This window comes from Ascaphus truei, chromosome 1 (assembly GCF_040206685.1).
Source record: "Ascaphus truei isolate aAscTru1 chromosome 1, aAscTru1.hap1, whole genome shotgun sequence".
NCBI classification, from domain to species: domain Eukaryota; kingdom Metazoa; phylum Chordata; class Amphibia; order Anura; family Ascaphidae; genus Ascaphus; species Ascaphus truei.
Window position 1 is genome coordinate 135,261,715 of NC_134483.1, and position 20,952 is coordinate 135,282,666.

Sequence of the window (20,952 nt, forward strand, 5' to 3'; positions counted from 1 at the left end):
ACAAACATTTTTTGGCCATATGTAGTTAATTCCCACTGATCCAATAAAACTGGATTGGGTTGGCTAACCTTTACCAGCATTTGATAAATCTGCCCCAATTTGGTCTCTTGTGCACGATATTGATCCCAATTCAACACTCAATGCAGTATTTCTCAAACCTGTCCTCTGGGAATTCCAGCTACGGCAGATATTAGGAATTACCAATAAATACTGCACCAGTCACACATGTATGAACATATCCTACATGTAAATATATGATTGGTTTGTTATTTATAAAACATAGCATAGCTGGGGTGCCCTAATACAGGGGATGCACAAACTTTTCTGTTCGCGCCCCCCCTGCCTGCTCTCCCTCCCTGCTGGCACCCCCCCCTCCTTACCTTTTGTCTGGCTTTGCTGACGTCATTTTACTCCGCGGCATCATTTGACCCCGCGTGGTCATGGCGACGCATCGCCGAATAGCTGGCTGAGAGCAGGTAAGAGATGTTACAGAGGCCTCTCGCCTCCCCCGGCATTTAATTTAAATGCCTTGGGGAAGAGTGCAGGGCCACTGTGACTGCCGCACCCCCCCCTAGAAAATCCTACAAAATACTGTGCCCCCCCAGTTTGTGCACCCCAGCCCTAAGGAGAGGGTTGAGAAACCGACTTAATGTACCTTATTCGCTGGCTGCTACAACACACAGGCAACATTAGTGTTCTTTTTATTAATTTTCTCTTGTAATGCAACTTCAACTACCCTTTTACAATCATACACAAGATGCTAACAATAAAACTATTGACAATACGAGGGAGGCACAAGTGTACACAAAAATGGTTTCTATAACAAAGGCGCAGGTAGCCACAATGACTTGATGTACAACAGACAGGCTCAGCCATTTATTAGGCTTCAGTGCTATCATTATTTGTCACATTTATCCTATGAGGCCAAACAAAGCAAACGGAACAAGAAGGAAATTACAAGAACACTTGTAATGTCACTTGCAACAATGTCATTAAAAATAAGGCATACAATAATGTATCTTTTTAGAGAGGCCTTTCATAAATATCTTCTTACATGATAAGGTAAAGTCTTTTTTTTCTATGCATCTTATGATGATAATGTCCAGTTATGCAAGAATTGTTTTAATTTGTGGGTTTGGATGGTGAGCACTATTTTGTAATTTGTGTTATTTAAGAGAAATTCACTGCCATCTTAACTATGTTACACATGTGTATACACTACACATCCCTCCTAGGACCAAAGTGAACTAATTCCAGTGACACGTTGAAGGAGTCTCATCTGCGTAATTGTTTGATACCCATTTTACCCAAATCTGACACCTATAAATATTTTTTCAAGTTATACTTAGAAGGTTGTATTTTCTCTGGTTAGTCCCTCTTTTGTGCTATTGTAATGCCTGTATGCCCGCAGACCTGGCCAGTCCCCATTACTGAGGTGGGAAGGGTTTCACCACGCACCCACATCAGTGAGGGCGTGCCCGGAGTGTGGTATGGCGTTGCCGGGCCTGTAGAGAGATGGTTAGTTATACTTGCAACGCCTTTGGGATTCAGAGTAAGGATAGTGATGTCCGTGTGCCAGAGTCCAGGGATACAGAGAGCAGGATCGTAATGTTCGTAAGCCAGAGTCCAGGGATCACAGAAGTCAGCAAAGTCGTGTCCGTAAGCAGGGTTCAATGGCAATAGAGAGCAGGGTAATCCAGTACAAGCAGAGGTCAAGCCAGGGAAATCCAGGGGTAAGCAGGAGCAGGAACAGAAGCTGGAAAATACAGGAGAGCCAAGCATAGGACTGCACACACAGAGGTTACAAAGAACTATGCAGAGCAATGACAAAGGACAGACAGGGGTTATAAAGGAGGGAACACCAATGGGAGCTAGAGGAGGAGCAGAGGGTGAAGTGGGAGACAGCAGGGATAGGTGAGGAGGTAAAGAGGAGGAGACTGGTGAGCCAGTGAGGGAGATAGCCTGTAGAGCATGAGAGGAGGAGCCAGGAGTCTGATAGAGCCTATAAGAGGAGCGTGTGCGCGCGCCCTCTGTAAAGTTAAAGTGCGCGCACACAGGCTGCGTCACTTGGCGCGCGGAGCGCCGCGCCGCGGGAGCACTTGCCGAGGATGGAGGACAGACAGAAGGAGAGACCGCAGGAGGTAAGGGGACTGGTGCAGGAGCTGAGGGGGGCCGTGAGCAGGGGGCACCGCAACGGGGAATGGAAGACCGAGAGGGTGCGCGTGTCTTGCGGGGAGCGCGCGCCGACGCCGGGATGGCGTCAGAGGCTGCCGCAGAGGGACAGCTGCGGGCGGAGGAAGGGAGAATAGCAGGGGAAGGCAGGGAAGGAACAGAAGAGGCAGGCAGGAGCGGAGCATCAGGGACACATGGAGGGGAAGGAATCTCCTGAACCGTCACAGTATCCCCCCATTGATGATCGATCTCCGAGCGATCCAGCCACGGTTTCTGGGGAAATTTTAGATGGCACTGCTGGAGAAGTTTGGGAGCATGGATGTGACATGCTGGAACCCATGAACGCTCCTCCGGGCCATACCCCTTCCAGTGGACGAGGAACTGGAGCTTGTTTCTTGACCAACGAGGTTTGATTAAAGAGTGAATCTCGTACTCCTGTTGTCCTAGGGTAGACACTGGGTTGAGTTTTCAGGAAGGATCCGGGAAGTGCGAGCTCTGGACAAAAGGCTTGAGTAGGGACACATGAAATACGGAAGGTATCCTCATGGTGGGAGGTAGTGCTAGACGGTAGGCGACTGGATTTATCTTTTCTGTTATCTTGAAAGGAACCAAAAATCTTGGGGACAGTTTTGGAGATGGAGTTTTGAGCCTGATGTTCTTTGAGGACAACCACACTCTGTCACCTGGCTTAAATGAAGGACCTGGTTGACGACGTCGATCTGCTTTAATCTTTTGTTTAAAGACGGCAGTCTGTAGGGACTTAAGGATCCTTCTCCAAGAATTCTGAAGGGTCGTAAGATGGGAGTCTGCTGCGGGAACGCCAGAAGGGGGGGAGGAGAGGGGAAGACTACTAGGGTGAAAACCGAAATTGATGAAAAAAGGAGACTCTTGTGTAAACTCATTCTTAAGAGAGTTGATAGCAAATTCGGCCCACGGTAACAGGTCCACCCAGTTGTCTTGTGACTCAGAGACGAAGCATCTGAGATACTTCTCTAGTGTTTGATTCATCCTTTCAGTCTGACCATTGGTCTGAGGGTGGTATCCGGAAGAAAAAAAGAAGAGAAATTCCGAGTCTCTGGGAAAACCCTCGCCAGAACTTAGAGATGAATTGAGACCCTCTGTCAGAGACAAACGAAATGGGGACGCATGTAATCTGAAAATTTCCTTGGAAAAAATATCGGCCAAAGTAGCAGAATTAGGAAGACCCTTGAGGAGAATAAAGTGTGAGTGTTTAGAAAATCTGTCTACCACGACAAGAATGGTATTCATTCCTTTGGAATTGGGAAGTTCGACAATGAAATCCATAGAGATGTGTTTCCAGGGTTGTTCCGGGATGGGAAGAGGCATGAGAAGGCCAGAAGGTTTGTGATGGGCAGCTTTACTCTGGGCACAAACCGGACAAGCACTAGTGAACTCAAAAATGTCTTTGTTCATCTTAGGCCACCAAAATGTCAGTTTAATAAGATCCGCTGTCCTCTTGAAGCCTGGATGCCCGGCTGATCTAGAAGAATGTCCCCAAAGTAAAATCTTGTGGCGAAACCGTGGAGCTGCATATAAGCGTCCCTCTGGTACCATGAACCTGCTGGGAATGTGAACCTGGGCTTTGTTGATTTCATCCAAAACATCAAAATTATTGGCAGAGATTATGCACTTGGCAGGAAGAATGGGTTCTGTGGATTCATTAGATTCGTTCTCCGTGGCGAACTGGCGAGAGAGCGTCCGCTTTGATATTTTTGGTACCAGGAATATACGAAATGGTATAATTAAAACGGGGAAAAAAAGTGACTAACGAGCCTGACGGGATCCTAACCGTCGAGCCCCCTCGATATACAGCAAATTTTTGTGGTCGGTGAGGATGGCAATAGGTTATTTGGTGCCTTCTAAAAGATGCCTCCACTCCTGAAGAGCCAATTTATTGGTCAAAAGCTCACGATTTCCAACATCATAATTTCTTTCGGCAGACGAGAATTTCCGAGAAAAAAACCACAGGGATGGAGTTTTTCTTGGGGAGAGGATCTCTGAGAAAGAACTGCACCGGCTCCCACATCCGAAGCGTCAATCTCCAATTTGAAGGGAAGAGAGGTATCCGGGTGTCATAGGATAGGTGCAGAGATGAAGGCTTTTTTGAGTAACTCGAATGCCTCAATGGCTTCAGGAGACCAAGACGTGGGGTCGGCACCTTTTTTGGTCAAGACAGTGATGGGGAGAGCAATGGAAGAAAAATTACGGATGAATTTCCTGTAATAATTGGCAAAGCCGAGAAAACGCTGCACGGCTTTGAGGGAATTTGGCAGCGGCCAGTCGAGAACAGACTTCAGTTTCTCTGGGTCCATAGAAAAACCTTGGTTAGAGATAATATAGCCTAGGAAGGCAGTAGAAGTCTGGTGGAACAAACATTTCTCCATCTTGGCGTATAGGCGGTTAGTACGGAGCCTAGACAGCACCAGTTTGGTATGGTGAATGTGTTCATCTAAGTTTTTAGAAAAAATGAGAATGTCATCCAAGTAAACAATAACAAATGTTCCCAATACATCCGTATTGTCGTTCATGAACTCTTGAAAGACTGCAGGAGCATTGCATAAACCGAAGGGCATTACTAGATACTCATAATGTCCAGATCGCGTATTAAATACGGTTTTCCATTCGTCCCCCTCCCTTATGCGAATGAAATTATAGGCCCCTCTTAAATCGAGCTTGGAGAAGATAGAGGCTCCCTGGAGACGATCGAACAGTTCAGAGATTAAGGGAAGGGGGTACAGATTCTTTACCGTGATTTTGTTGAGTCCGCGAAAGTCGATACATGGCCTTAGCGATCCATCTTTCTTCTTCACAAAGAAGAAGCCTGCCCCAGCAGGGGAGGTAGAATTGCGGATGAATCCTTTCTCCAAGTTCTCTTGTATGTAAGACGTCATGGTCTCAGTTTCAGTAACGGGCTAAGGGTAAGACTTCGACTTCGGACGATGGACCCTGAAATTAAATCGATAGTACAATCGTACGGACGATGGGAAGGCAGAACCTCAGCATGTACCTTGTTGAACACATCCAGGAACTCATGATACACGGTCGGAAGAATCGAGAGATTGGAAGGAATGGAATCCAGGCCGGCAAGCACCGCAACAGGAGGAGCCGTGGAAGCAGACTCAGCGGAAGAAGGCCACTGGATAGGCATGGTGCCAGTCCAATCAATGCGCAGATTGTGGAGTTGAAGCCAAGGCAATCCTAAAATAAGTTGAACAGTAGGAGAATGGAAGATATCAAAAACTATTACCTTTTTATGACCGTCGGCCAAGGTCAGCGTGAGAGGAATGGACTCCCAGATGATAAATGCTGGCTGGAGCGGGCGACCGTCAATGGCCTCGAGTCCAATAGGTGCTTTTCTCTTAGCCATAGGAATTTGGTTCTCGGAGGCGAAGGTTTGATCCAGGAAGTTACCGCCAGATACAGAGTCGAGGAAAGCCTTTACTTCCAGTAGGAGGTCAGGGCCCTCCAGAGTAACAGGAAGCATAAACTTCTTCGGGAGATCCTCAGGGAGAGAGGGGCAAGAAGAAACAGTACCCGGTAGAAGCCCCTCTACCTTTTCTGGGTGTTCCCATTTTCCCGGCTTCAGGGAACAGTTCTGGAGGCGATGTTCTGAAGAACCACAGTAGAAACAGAGTCCCTTCTGACGGCGTCGCATTCTCTCCGCGGCCCGAAGTTGTTGGCTACCGATTTGCATCGGCTCTGGGGCGTCCGATGCCAGGAGAGGCGAAGAGGGCGACCTGTGAGAGACAACAGGGGAAGAAAGAGAACGGGAACAGTGTCTCTCATGCCGTCGTTCCTGGGTGCGCTGGTCCATGCGCACACTGAGTGTAATTAGCTCCTCCAGGGAGGAAGGCCGGGCATGGGTAGCAAGATCATCCTTCAAGGAGTCAGAGAGTCCGTGCCAGTATGCGGCGGCGAGTGCCTCGTCATTCCATTGACTCTCCGCGGCGAGGGTACGGAACTCGATCGCGTACTTGGCAGCAGATCTTCGAGCCTGTGAAATATGAAAGAGAGAGAATGCGGCCGTCTCCCGTCGTGCGGGAGTATCAAACACTTGCTGGAATTCACGCCTAAACTTAGGGTAATCTTGGGTTAGTTCAGTCTTATGTTCCCAGAGGGGAGAGGCCCAAGTGAGGGCGTCACCGGTGAGCAAGGCGTAAATGTATGCCACCTTAGAGCGGCCGGTAGGAAACTGAGAGGGAGACATTTCGAATTGCACCTCGCATTGGTTTAGGAACCCGCAGCAAGCAAGAGGGTCCCCATCATACCTGTTGGGCGGTGGAATATGGGGTCCAGCATTACCATGGGTCATAGCAGCTGGAGGTGACGGAGCCACTGGAGTTTCCTGGACAGGGAGGTTAGCCAGTTGCTGGCAAATAGTGGTCAGCTGGTTGCTCACAAGTTGTAAATGCTCCAAAGTAACACCTGTACCCACCTCAGGGGAGTCTGCATTTGTTGGGCTCTGCATAATGTAACGCCTGTATGCCCGCCGACCTGGCCAGTCCCCATTACTGAGGTGGGAAGGGTTTTACCATGCACCCACAGCAGTGAGGGCATGCCCGGAGTGTGGTATGGCGTTGCCGGGCCTGTAGAGAGATGGTTAGTTATACTTGCAACGCCTTTGGGATTCAGAGTAAGGATAGTGATGTCCATGTGCCAGAGTCCAGGGATACAGAGAGCAGGATCGTAATGTTCGTAAGCCAGAGTCCAGGGATAACAGAAGTCAGCAAAGTCGTGTCCGTAAGCAGGGTTCAAGGGCAATAGAGAGCAGGGTAATCCAGTACAAGCAGAGGTCAAGCCAGGGAAATCCAGGGGTAAGCAGGAGCAGGAACAGAAGCTGGAAAATACAGGAGAGCCAAGCATAGGACTGCACACACAGAGGTTACAAAGAACTATGCAGAGCAATGACAAAGGACAGACAGGGGTTATAAAGGAGGGAACACCAATGGGAGCTAGAGGAGGAGCAGAGGGTGAAGTGGGAGACAGCAGGGATAGGTGAGGAGGTAAAGAGGAGGAGACTGGTGAGCCAGTGAGGGAGATAGCCTGTAGAGCATGAGAGGAGGAGCCAGGAGTCTGATAGAGCCTATAAGAGGAGCGTGTGCGCGTGCCCTCTGTAAAGTTAAAGTGCGCGCGCACAGGCTGCGTCACTTGGCGCGCCGCGCCGCGGGAGCACTTGCCGAGGATGGAGGACAGACAGAAGGAGAGACCGCAGGAGGTAAGGGGACTGGAGCGGGAGCCGAGGGGGGCCGTGAGCAGGGGGCACTGCAACGGGGAATGGAAGACCGAGAGGGTGCGCGTGTTTTGCGGGGAGCGCGCGCCGACGCCGGGATGGCGTCAGAGGCTGCCGCAGAGGGACAGCTGCGGGCGGAGGAAGGGAGAATAGCAGGGGAAGGCAGGGAAGGAACAGAAGAGGCAGGCAGGAGCGGAGCATCAGGGACACATGGAGGGGAAGGAATCTCCTGAACCGTCACAGTATCCCCCCATTGATGATCGATCTCCGAGCGATCCAGCCACGGTTTCTGGGGAAATTTTAGATGGCACTGCTGGAGAAGTTTGGGAGCATGGATGTGACATGCTGGAACCCATGAACGCTCCTCCGGGCCATACCAGGTTACAAAGAACTATGCAGAGCAATGAGAGAAAGGACAGACAGGGATTTTAAAGGAGGGAACACCAATGGGAGCTAGAAGAGGAGCAGAGGGTGCAGTGGGAGACAGCAGTGATAGGTGAAGAGGAGGAGACTGGTGAGCCAGTGAGGGAGAGTCAGGGACACATGGAGGGGAAGGAATCCCCTGAACCGTCACAGTTATACACTCCATTTTCCCAGCCACAACGCACTCGCGCGTCAGCTACGAGCAGCCGACAAAACATCGAGAGATCAGACGCAATTCGCAAGACCCAGGCAATATCTGTAACTGTGTTCAGCAAGTGTTTGCACAGCCAGAGTCCCCCTCTTCGCCTCCCTTAACTTTATTGGTTCTGTAATAGTACAGGGAAAACACTTGATTTAAAAAAAAAAAAACTTCCCCATTCAGAGACTCCTAAGAAATTCAATGGGCCAACTATGTGAAATTGCACCTATAAAGCAAGTTTCTTAAACATGTAAGATTGGTATTAGGATATCTTGCTAAGCCCCTCCCTCTCTTTTCCATCCAACTAATACTGTCACATAACACATTATAAAGGGAAGTCCTTTTAATAGTTAATCGACTATGCACTTCCTGCATTGACAACCTACTTGACCCAAAAGTAAGTAAACACACATTTAGAATTCCAAGGCATCCAGTTGGCTGACATCTAATTGGCACTGCACACAGAATTATGTCCAGAGAGCTGATATATTATACAAGGGGAAATAAGGAGGTTTCTAAATTTAACTACAGGCATGTGTTTCACATAGGTCAATACACATATTTTAAGAGGGACAGAATGAGATGTTTCAACTTGTTTTGATAAATATACAGTTACATTGAGATGAACATATGGCAAAGCAGTGATAGCATATAAGTACAGGTTAGGAACAGTTCACACATAAGTATAACATGCCTGTCACTCAGTTGCTGGTGAGTTAAGTAATCTGCAGTAAGTAGGTAATTCCTTTGAGTAATTCTTATGAAAATGTGACCACATAATCATATAGGGCATTCAAATCTTTGGAAACATTATGAAAAGTTATCGCTGAGGAAGGGATTGAGAAATAAAAAAACTCTCAACTGTCATTCATTTATGTTTATTCAGTATAAAGCAGAAATCCCCACCCACCCCCCAGAAGCCTGTATAGTATGAGTTTAAATCATGTAATATTACTATATTGCCCCCTGAGAATGTCCTAATCTTTTGATCAAATAGGGTCGGAAATATTACACAGATAGGAAAATCGGTAGACTGGATGAGCCAAGTGGTTCTTATGATGTGATGTCTTTAAATGTAATGTTTGACCCTGTTCATTTAATGTAACCTTGTACTGTTATCATACTGTAACTGTGCCCAGGACATACTTGAAAATGAGAGGTAACTCTCAATGTATTACTTGCTGGTAAAATATTTGATAAATAAATTCTTTATCTGCTGTCAAATCCTGTGTGTATGGGGAACATGCATCAAGTGTCAGTAGGTAAGTATTACAGTCATCCCGACCGACGTTAACTCCTATTAAAGTCAATAGGCGTTAAAGCCAGAACAGATGCAATAACCAGTATAGGCATTGGTTTCATGTGCCTCTATGTTTCTATGTTTTACTTTATTAATTTGTTTTATTGTTTTTTAGTGTTCCAAATACTTTTTTTTTTTTTTTTTTTAATCTCTAGCAATATGAGGCTCATAGCTTTTAAAAGACGCATCAAATTTTAAAAATAAAAACGTGCCCTAGACAGGTAAGAAGATATCTTTGAAACACAAAAGGTACGTGCAACAAATGGTGATCAGTGTTGACTGCAGCTTTAATCAACAAAATACTAATACTATTTAATTGACACGGTTGAAATAAAATTCACAGTTTTTCACGGTTTGTATACAGTGATTATGTACAGTAATTGAAAATGGAATAAACGGGAACTTGCAATCTTGTAAAACTTCAAGAATTTTACTACACGACTGGTGTAGGAAATTGTATCACGGCTGTTTAGGCCAGGTATGAATGGTTTGAAAACACTGAATCAATTTTTACCTGGCTTGGAAGACTCTTCCAAAGGCTCCTTCACCGATGTCTCTCACATAATCAATGTTGTTTCTGGGATACTCAAGGCTCAGAAGCTTAGGATTGAGAAGAAGAGGCAGGCGCTGGTACATGGGGTTAGGATGCAGTCTATCCAGCAAGAGTTCTGAGGGAAGAGCTGCCAGAGTCGGTGCTTTGGCCTCCCTGAAATATGTACGGCATTGGGGTTATTTAGTGAGCTAGTGACTGTAATTGCTCAGTTACATAGATTTTGTTAACACTGCTATTTCTTTGGTAGTATCTATCTATCTATCTATCTATCTATCTATCTATCTATCTATCTATCTATCTATCTCTATATATATCTATATATATATATATATATATACAATAGGGGTCTGCGCTCGTGTGTGGAACGCCAGAAGTATAGGATATATAAAATTAATTAAACCGGTAATAAATCATAAATACATCAACATGATATTAATGAATTGATATAATGATATACCAATGCAATATATCCTAAATAATGAAATTAATTAATATACCAAAAATGCACTGTGAATGTCCAATATAAAAAAGCTAAAGACATATAATTATACTAAAATTTTTTTTTTTTTTGTGTGGTGCTGTGAACTTTGCCTTAATCTGCTCAATGCAGATAGTCCTCTAGAGTCCAACAAATAAGTCCAATATTTGGGGAGTGACAGTGGCACTATTAGGACCAACAGGCAGCTTCTTAAAAGGGCACAACGACCTCCCTCTCCACCTGCATAGAAAAATATAAGAAAAAAAAAGCGCCAAATCCTAGTGCATTACTGTGCAAAATAGATATATTTAATTCCCAAAAATCTCAATAAAAATGAACTCACAAACATAAAACAATTAAAAGCATTGTATGAGTAATACTCATGCTCCTAGGACCAGGAAACGCTGCTTTGCTGCTGTAGTCCCTCCGTGACTCCACTGGAACAGATTGCTGCCTCCGTTGTTCACTGCCTGCAGGAACTGACGTATCAGGCACTCCACGATGGTCTCTCCCCCGGTATACACCAAACAGTTGATCTTTAGTTCCCACCGGGGACGGTTGAAGTCGCGGACCAGCGGGTGACGTCACGGGAACAGTTCTAATTACCGGACCGGTATAGATACTCAGCAGTTCAATGGCAAGCGTTGCAAAGTCCACTGCACACCTTCCCTACGCGTTTCATCTGATTTACAGACTTCTTCTGAAGAAGTCTGTAAATCAGATGAAACGCGTAGGGAAGGTGTGCAGTGGACTTTGCAACGCTTGCCATTGAACTGCTGAGTATCTATACCGGTCCGGTAATTAGAACTGTTCCCGTGACGTCACCCGCTGGTCCGCGACTTCAACCGTCCCCGGTGGGAACTAAAGATCAACTGTTTGGTGTATACCGGGGGAGAGACCATCGTGGAGTGCCTGATACGTCAGTTCCTGCAGGCAGTGAACAACGGAGGCAGCAATCTGTTCCAGTGGAGTCACGGAGGGACTACAGCAGCAAAGCAGCGTTTCCTGGTCCTAGGAGCATGAGTATTACTCATACAATGCTTTTAATTGTTTTATGTTTGTGAGTTCATTTTTATTGAGATTTTTGGGAATTAAATATATCTATTTTGCACAGTAATGCACTAGGATTTGGCGCTTTTTTTTCTTATATTTTTATATATATATATATATATCTATATATATATATAGATAGATAGATAGATATATATATATTGTCAATTAGCCCTGAAGAAGGTCGCTCTCTGCAGACTGAAACATTGGCTGGGGTGTCTGTATTATTCTACAATACAGAATCATTTTGAATATCATTCCTGGTGTCCTGTCTCCTCATTACTGGACTCCAATCTGGTAATATCTCCATTATATATATATATATATATATATATATATATATATTATATATATATATATATATATATATATTTATTTATACATATTGTCAACACTGCTATATATCGTTTGTAGTATATATATACACACATATATATATATATATATGCACGCACACACATACACACACAAAAACATACATGCACACACTCACAACACACATGCATTCCTATACATCACACACATTCAGAGGTAAAGGGAAGGGTTCACAGTGTACTGTAGGACCTGCATTAATTTGGTTATACCTTGACGTTGGTATGCAGGCTTATGACGCTTTGGCCAAAGGGTTTAATTAAATAACCAAGTAATTATTATTATTATTGAAGTTTTTAACTTTATACTTATTACCATATATGTTTTGTCAATTGGATATAGCATTGGGCATTGTAGCATTGGGCACAGGGGTCTTTTGTTGTATTCCCTTATATCACAAGTATTCAGGGACCATTTAACACCTTAAGTCATAAATCACATACTGCACAAGGTTGAAGGCTAAACCCATAGATAACATTCAATTGTAGCATCACCCGAAAAAGAGCAGTCTATCTCAAAAGCTCACACAAATAAAAGCATTTATTTAGCCACAGAACGGTATTGACAATTTATTTTTTATTTTATATATATATATATATATATAAAATAAAAAATAAATTGTCAATACCGTTCTGTGGCTAAATAAATGCTTTTATTTGTGTGAGCTTTTGAGATAGACTGCTCTTTTTCGGGTGATGCTACAATTGAATGTTATCTATGGGTTTAGCCTTCAACCTTGTGCAGTATGTGATTTATGACTTAAGGTGTTAAATGGTCCCTGAATACTTGTGATATAAGGGAATACAACAAAAGACCCCTGTGCCCAATGCTACAATGCCCAATGCTATATCCAATTGACAAAACATATATGGTAATAAGTATAAAGTTAAAAACTTCAATAATAATAATAATTACTTGGTTATTTAATTAAACCCTTTGGCCAAAGCGTCATAAGCCTGCATACCAACGTCAAGGTATAACCAAATTAATGCATATATATATATGAACAACAAGAAAAGAAAGCGCCCGATCCTAGTGCAGCATGAAAAAATACAATTTAATAAAAATAAAAATAATTGAACCAACAAATGCGAACTCACAAACAAAGGATAAATAAAAGCATGTAATGAGTATACTCATTCGCCAACCTCCCACGATGTGTCTTTATTTGCGTGCCTTCTCTCCGTCTGTGTTGTATCAGCTCCTCCGAACCGACATCCAGCAGGGGATACAGGAAAAGGATCTCCACGTGGTGACCTTGAAATCCTCCTCACTGTGAGTGCAATCCGGATGTGAGGATTGTGGTCCGTGACCCCGCAATGCAGGGGCTGATCGGAGAAATCTCTTAGCAGTCACAGAGGCAGTCCGTGGTGAAGTGGGCAGTAAAATGGAATGAATGGTATAACACAGTGGGGCAGCAGCTAGAAAATGCTCTTCCCTACGCGTTTCTTCACACAGTGTGAAATCACTTAGTAATACCATTCATTCCATTTTACTGCCCACTTCACCACGGACTGCCTCTGTGACTGCTAAGAGATTTCTCCGATCAGCCCCTGCATTGCGGGGTCACGGACCACAATCCTCACATCCGGATTGCACTCACAGTGAGGAGGACTTCCGGGTCACCACGTGGAGATCCTTTTCCTGTATCCCCTGCTGGATGTCGGTTCGGAGGAGCTGATACAACACAGACGGAGAGAAGGCACGCAAATAAAGACACATCGTGGGCGGTTGGCGAATGAGTATACTCATTACATGCTTTTATTTATCCTTTGTTTGTGAGTTCGCATTTGTTGGTTCAATTATTTTTATTTTTATTAAATTGTATTTTTTCATGCTGCACTAGGATTGGGCGCTTTCTTTTCTTGTTGTTCACAGATTTCTTGGAGTTCATTGGTCCCTGTTGAGAGCAGCCAGATCCTAGCATGGACCCTTGTTTTGGTTGATATACATTTTATCTATTTTTGCATTTTTTATATATATTTTATATTTTTCTTTTTCACATTTTTTTTTTTTTCACAATCAGTGTCATTTATATATTTGTTGTTCATCAGCCATTCCATATTGTCCAGGAGGGATTCATCAGTGTAGCAGATTTAATCACCAACATATGTCATTCATCATATTGCATGTTTACAGGCATATATGCATATTTTCACCCAAGCAGCTTTTTAACATTGGCACTCAGCCTTTTATTTAATCATATTGTATGTAATTTTTATTAGTGTGAGTCAATCAGCCAATATATTGTGTTGCACACTTCCTGCCAGTCACCCCTGTTATCCATCTTATACATTCTAATTGGTAATAAGTGAGTTTACACCTGAGGAGCGCAGTTTATTTTTTGTTTGTAATATATATATGTGTGTGTGTGTGTGTGTGTGTGTGTGTGTGTGTGTGTGTGTGTGTGTGTGTGTGTGTGTGTGTGTGTGTGTGTGTGTGTGTTTAGAGGTATCTGTACCATGTTAGCCGAGCTTAATAATCAAAAACAGATAGTCGATACCATTCTGTGGCTAACGAAAGGCTTTTATTTGTGCATATATATATATACACACACAGTGGTTGACAAATCACCATAAAATCTACTCGCCACACAGAAAAATCTACTCGCCACCTAGTACCACACGTGTGCTGCTTGGGTAAATATTTACTCGCCCGGGGGGTTAAATCCACTCGCCCGGGGCGAGCAAATGTATAGGTTTGTCGAACACTGTATATATATATATATATATATATATATATATATATATATCTATCAAGTCCAATAGTTAAAACATTTATTTGTAAAAAAAATAAGCAACGTATGGCGCCATATTTCATCTGTACATTTGACCTGCGGGTGTCTGGGGGTCCTCGGATGGATCCCATGGGGGTCCTCGGGTGGTCCCTGTTGGCATCCGGGGGTCCTTAGGTGGTCCCCGTGGGTCCTTGGGTGGTCCCCCACTATCCCAATCAATGGGTACAGGGTTGGTATAGTGTGTCCGGGGTGGGTGATTAGGCCTCCAGGGTGGGTAGCGGGGGATGGGGTTTAACCCCTTAATCACTATAGTGGTTATTAACTGCTATGGTGATTATGGGGTTAGGGGCCATTAGATTGTTATTTTGTATGTGTAGGTACTGGCATCGGAGGACATTTCCCTGCAGTAAGCTGATGAGGACGCCCATCATAATGGCAGGGGTAAGTAGAACGGTTTTATTTACTTTATTTATGCTGTTTGGCTATTGTTTGATTTAATAATGGACAAATGAGCTATTCTCCATATCTAGATAATAGTTATTTTGCCCATTACTGTACTGTATGTGTTTGGTGGGGGGAGGTGTATTTATTGAAATGTAGGACATATTTAATTTTTTTATAACAAGATTGGCACTGCAGGCCAGCGGGGACTCACGGGACCACCCGAGGACCCCCGGACACCGACAGGGACCACCCGGGAGCCCCTGTGGGGCTCCTGGACACCCGTGGGAACCACCCGATGGCCCCAGACACCCATGGGAACCACCCGAGGGCCCCTTGTAGGGCCCACAGACACCCACAAGGACAACCTGGATTCCACGGACTCCCACGGGGACCACTCAAGGACCCCCAGACACCCACAGGGACCACCTGGGGACCCCTTGTGGGACCCGCAGACACGGGGACCACCTAGAGACCCATGGACATCTGCGGGGACCACTGAAGGCCTCTGGTATGAATCCTGTGTATAAAAAAATCAATTATGTTTTTATGTGGGGGCACAGGGAATGTGTTGTGTGTTGGTGGTTACTACATATTGTAATGTTTATTGGGGGCAGAGGAAGTGAACGATGGGCCAAGTACCCGCTTCACTCAGCCTCTCTGCCCCCAATAAAGCTGCTGTTGTTCCTTAACCCCTTTATTGGTAAGCCGCTAAGGTAATGAAGTTGCCTGTTAATGCATTTTTATTGCATGGGATTGATGCCGGGGGTCTCCGGTGCTGATATTAATGGGTATCAGCTCCGGAGACTCCCGGCATCAATCCGATGCAGGAAAAATTCATTTTTTTAAAGTCCCTCTCTCGCCGCTTATCGGCAGCTTCTGACAAGCCTCACTCCAACTTTTCCTGGTGGGAGGATTTTGAGAGGAAATCTCTATTCTAGAGCGGCGATTAGCCTCGAAAAGCTTATCGGGGCTACTAGAATAGCACGAGTTTGAAAAGCTGGTGATAAGTGGTGATAAGTGGCTTATCGCCGTGCGTTTGGTGATTTTTTATTTTCGGCAAGAAAAGCTCCCTTATCGCTGACTTATCGGGCTTACTGATAAGTAGGCTTTTTTGGTGATAAGGTGGCAATAAGTGGCTTATTGGAGCTTTCTGCATAGACCCCAATATTCTATAGTTGAACAGTGAGCTTTTCACTTTCCATCTCAGCTAAGTAAAGAGATCTTACCTGTTTTTGTTTTTCAACTTTCTTTGCCTCCGGCAGCACGCAAGCGCAGCAATTAATACCAAAGTCATCACAGCAACGATGGAAATGGTAGATATGATGACAATCATGGAGTGTGTTGGAGAGAAAGATGACGATGAAGATGAAGAAGGCATGATGGGGGGCTCAAATGCTGTTTTTATTGTTGCTGGGATATATGCTGCACCTTAAAAACAGACAAAGGATTATGAAAACCGCCCAATATAGAAAAAATGAATATTTGATGTCATTGCATAGCTACAGAAGATTTGACTATAATGTGTTGATTGATGTCACAAGTACAACAAATAAAAAAATGTGGCACCAGATATTAGTTGCAAACATTTTGTCACGTATTACCTGTCTGTGACTATGGGATATTACAATTAGATATTAAGTTTGTATTTATAGTCGCTTTGGAATGCAACATTTACAGCATTCTTTTCTGTTATATAATAACATGATCATTTCCTCTACGTAGATATTGAAATAAATATAATCATTTATTAATGCATCATTTCCAAACAAATATGGGAGCAAAACTTTAGTCTCTCATTGAAGTCTCTACTATCCAGCAAACCGAATCTCTGCACTCTAACATATACTTTTCAACAACAGTATAAAATGTCCACAATTGAGGGTGAAGGACTGTTAAAGTTTTTTGCCATCTTATAACCTAGTAAGCATTCACAGTATCCACTTTATCTTTTAAAGCAGCCACCCCCAGTTACTTACCCCCTAGTATTCACAGGAATGGAACCAGCCATGTAAATGGTCATTCACTAAGAAGTTACAACCAACGATTATGCGGCTTCATATTGGACCGATATCTGTCAGCCATTTTGTTTCCCCTTAAGAATGATTGCACCCAGTACCTGCAGTGGTAAGTATCTCGGGAACCGTTGAGTCCCCGGAGCTTAACATAGCATAGTGAAACTCTAGAGAACTCACCAATCAATATCGTGTAAAAAAATAAAAGGGACACAAATAAATTACGCAAGGTGGCTAGTTTAAGCTCATTTTGGCAATGAAAAAATAAAAAAATAGTAATACATACATTTTCAATAACTATGTACATGTAATTTTACTTTAAAAAGAATCTGTGTACAGTATACAAACTAGTTTGGGTGCTAAATTGACAATAAAAGGGGCACTTTTACCTTGCCTCTAGGGTTTTTATTTTTCATTAAAGCTGCCTAACTAAATCTCAGGACAATGTTATCGATTGCTGCTTGCCATTGGATGGTCATTTAACTCTCCTGTAAAAACAAGGTGGTAGTATACCGCTAATTTAACAGGTAAATATCTTGGGAACTGAAGGGTCCCACCAACTGACAATAATGTGGTTTAACTGTGGAGGACCCCCCTGTTCCAATCCAGAAAAAATAGGGTGTTAGTGTGACGGGAGGGGGTAACCAGGCCATCAATAAAGGTATTATGCCCGCTGGTTACCTCTGATCCATATTTGCAGTTTTAGAGTGTCAGCTCTTGAACCTGTTCGTTGTCCATGAAACGTAAGTAATTGTGCGACAATAAAGAATTTATATGTGTTTTACGTTTCCAGGAGTGCCAAGAAACAGAGATTGCTAGGCTATGAGTTTTAGGGGGGGTTTTGCGGATTAAGTTTGACCAGATTATGCCTAGATAGTCAGGGACCAGAGTTTCTGGGCACCCCAATAATGTACCCAGGAGTCAGGTCAGGCAGCCCAGATACATGAAGTAACAAGACTCCAGTCAAAATCCCGCTCTGGAAACGCTTTTGCAACTCACCGCTAGGACTACCTGCTTCAGCACCGACCAGACAGGTAAGCGGGGCATGTGGGTATAATGTATCCCCAGAACGGTACCGGGGTCCCTCCAGTAAAAGAGGATCCCCAGTTCAATGCCCGGTTCCCCAGAACCAGGATAGAGGTTCTGGGCGTGCTCCAACCATATATGAGGTTGCAAGGGTTTTTATGAAACTTATATCCAGTTTTCAAAGGGATTGAGATACAGCCCTGGGAATTAACCTAAGCGTTTTTTCATTCTTCCTTAGGACTTAGAAAAAAATATGGGAAAATATATTTTGTTTCATAATGTTTTAATAGTACATATGCTTGTGTACGGTATTATGAGCTGGGGACTTCCAGGTCCATGGTTTCAAGAGATCATGTGGCTAGCAAGCTTGGTGCCACCAAGTCTGCTCGGGTCCCGATCATGAAAGCTTCAGAGGTTGCCAAGGTGTTAAAGCCATTTGGGCAGCGGAGTTAGCCTCAAGTACTCATGTCCTGGGATGAATGGAAGTAATCGGACTACCATTTGTCTAGCCCAGACTTTGAGGAGCCTAACTCTATGGGTGGCTTCTGACTGACAGGTGGCAGAGGTGCCAAGTTGGCGCATGCCCTTGCCAGAATCCGAATCTTTGCTTGCCCGGCTTAGCTAGACGGCAACGCTCAGATTGGCTGAAGTATTTCATGAATGAAGCTGAAATACTATAAGAAAGCCAGCATCAGATCCAGTCGAGAGATTCACTGAGATTCTAAGTGCCAAGACAGCAGCGGCATATTTTAAATCACCAAAAGATGCTCTGAGAGAAATACCAGCGAGCCGGCGTCAGAAATTTACAGGCGAGAAAAGTCCACGTTTTTGGGGCCAAATTCTGGAATTGAACGTTGCGGTCACGGCTGGGATTGCAAGCCGAAAAGAGTACCAGGACATTTGGTACTATCTCCCGGTCAAGGGATTTCGGCAGCTCTGGAGCAGAAACAGCGGTGGTGTCAGGAACATCATGCCGATATGAGTTCAAGGACAAGTCCCGGTCAACTAAAGACTTTGTTTAACTTCTTATTTCACCCAGGAAAGTCTAGTTTTGTAGCCAAGGCCCCCAATAAGTGGGATTTCTTCTGTATTTTGTGATCCACTGTGTGTACATCTGTTTCTATGGTATAAATTACAATTTGTTTTACTGTCTTGTTTTTCTCAGTGAATGATCCCTGTAAAAAGGAGTAAATACCTGGTCTCACGTGACAGTTAGGGCAATTGCTGATTTAATCTGCAATAGTGCCAATCTGAGCACTAATTCATTTTTATGAATAACCCGCTAAGTATTAATGTTTCAAGTTGCTTTATTCCACTTTTTGGTATCTTTTGCATCAACTGAAAATTTGGGGACTTCCAATGAGAGTAGTTACTTGACACAAGTATCATTAATGGGATGCATCAAATGCTATGTCTACAATGTGTCCCCACATCCAAATCTCTGCCATTTCTGTCATTGCTTAAATTACTCTTATTCAAAAAAATTGTCAAATGTAAGAAGCTTCCTTAATATGTTACATTTATTACACACAAAAGCATAACATTATCCTTTCTGTTAAATAATATTTGCTTCAATAAATAATAACTTACAGTAAGCATAAAAAGACAAGACAATATCAATTATTAGTTTAAAAAAAAAAAAAAAAAAAAAGAATAAGCTTATACGATTAGATTTCTTGGCATATGTGCCACTAATTGAATTTTTTAAAACTTAATAAACTAGCATTAGAGGCATCATAATTTTAGTTACACTAATGATAACTGCTGTTTTTTAAATAAGAAGAACATATTACTTGTTCCACATAGTGGTATATTACAGTATTCCCATCGAACATTCTGGTCTGTTGTATAACACCAAGGGCGTTCACTCTCTCCTCCTGGGTTCCGACAATAATTCTCAGAACTGGACAGCTCTGGGAACACCTCGGGTAACCGTCTGTGTACATGAGGCCACTAGCACAAAGGAAAAGGTAATATTTAGAAAAAAACCAACAACTTGACTATTCACAAAATATATCATTTTAATAGCCTTGTCAATCAAACAATCAATCCTTCAGGATATGCTTGCTGAGTTTAAATGGGATTACCAGCTCTGACTAAGTTTGCAAATGCAGGAAAAGTTAGCATTTGTTAAAAAAAGAACAAAGGGAAGCAAGTTTTTGCAACTTTAGAAATTCTACATTTTTTTTTTTTAGACCGTGCAATTTGTTTTTCAAATAAAATGCTTGCAAACATTTGCAAACTGAAACCATTGCTGGTATCTCTGTCAGGGAAGGGGTTAAAAATGCATCCATGTTCATAAATAGTGTTAAACTGACAGTTACAGATGCAGCGGCCATTATTTTAAGAAATCTCAGCTCCGTTTTCCTGTGGGCTGCTGTACTCCACGCGGCATGAACGCGGCCAATCCCCCCAGGCACACGTGTTTATCGCGGTTGCTTTGTTTCAATTTTATGGATTGTGTGCAATTTCAGGTGTTTAAAAGCCACAACACTAAAATGCCATTTTCTGCACTCGTCTGCACTCGCGTCTTAAGGCGGTACGGTTGGAAGCAATCCCGCGCCATGACATAGGTATTCCGAGGTAAACACAGCGTGATTTGTTAAAATTAAGGCCGCTGCATCTGTACTACAAATGCCACTGTATTTAGAGACTTCTCATTTATAGGGCAATTATGGAAATTCAGTAGAGATTTTCTTTAGGTCTGAATATTTTTATGTTTTATTTATAACAAATATTTTACTAGGAAAAAATAAATTGAGAGTTACTGTACTTCTTGGTTTCAACTATGTCCTGGACACAAAATAATAAGTTGACAACATTATAAATTACAGTTACCAACATGTTTAAAGAAGGAAACAGCCAAAGTCTTGAAAGAACTTAGACAGGAAGCAGATTTGACAGACAAGGATAAATTGTTCTAGAAGTGGGGTGT

At 43.4% G+C, this 20,952-nt stretch overlaps 1 protein-coding gene across 1 annotated transcript in view; it reads right to left on the reverse strand.

Moving 5' to 3' along the window:
- MUSK (muscle associated receptor tyrosine kinase) overlaps window positions 1-20,952 on the reverse strand; it is a 238,647-nt gene that overhangs the window by 50,748 nt on the left and 166,947 nt on the right. Inside the window, exons 13-15 of the mRNA XM_075595218.1 lie at window positions 19,811-19,970; window positions 16,206-16,407; window positions 9,860-10,051 (exon numbers count right to left, since the gene is read on the reverse strand). Coding sequence (XP_075451333.1) covers window positions 9,860-10,051; window positions 16,206-16,407; window positions 19,811-19,970 — 554 coding nt within the window. The remainder of the gene's footprint in view (window positions 1-9,859; window positions 10,052-16,205; window positions 16,408-19,810; window positions 19,971-20,952) is intronic.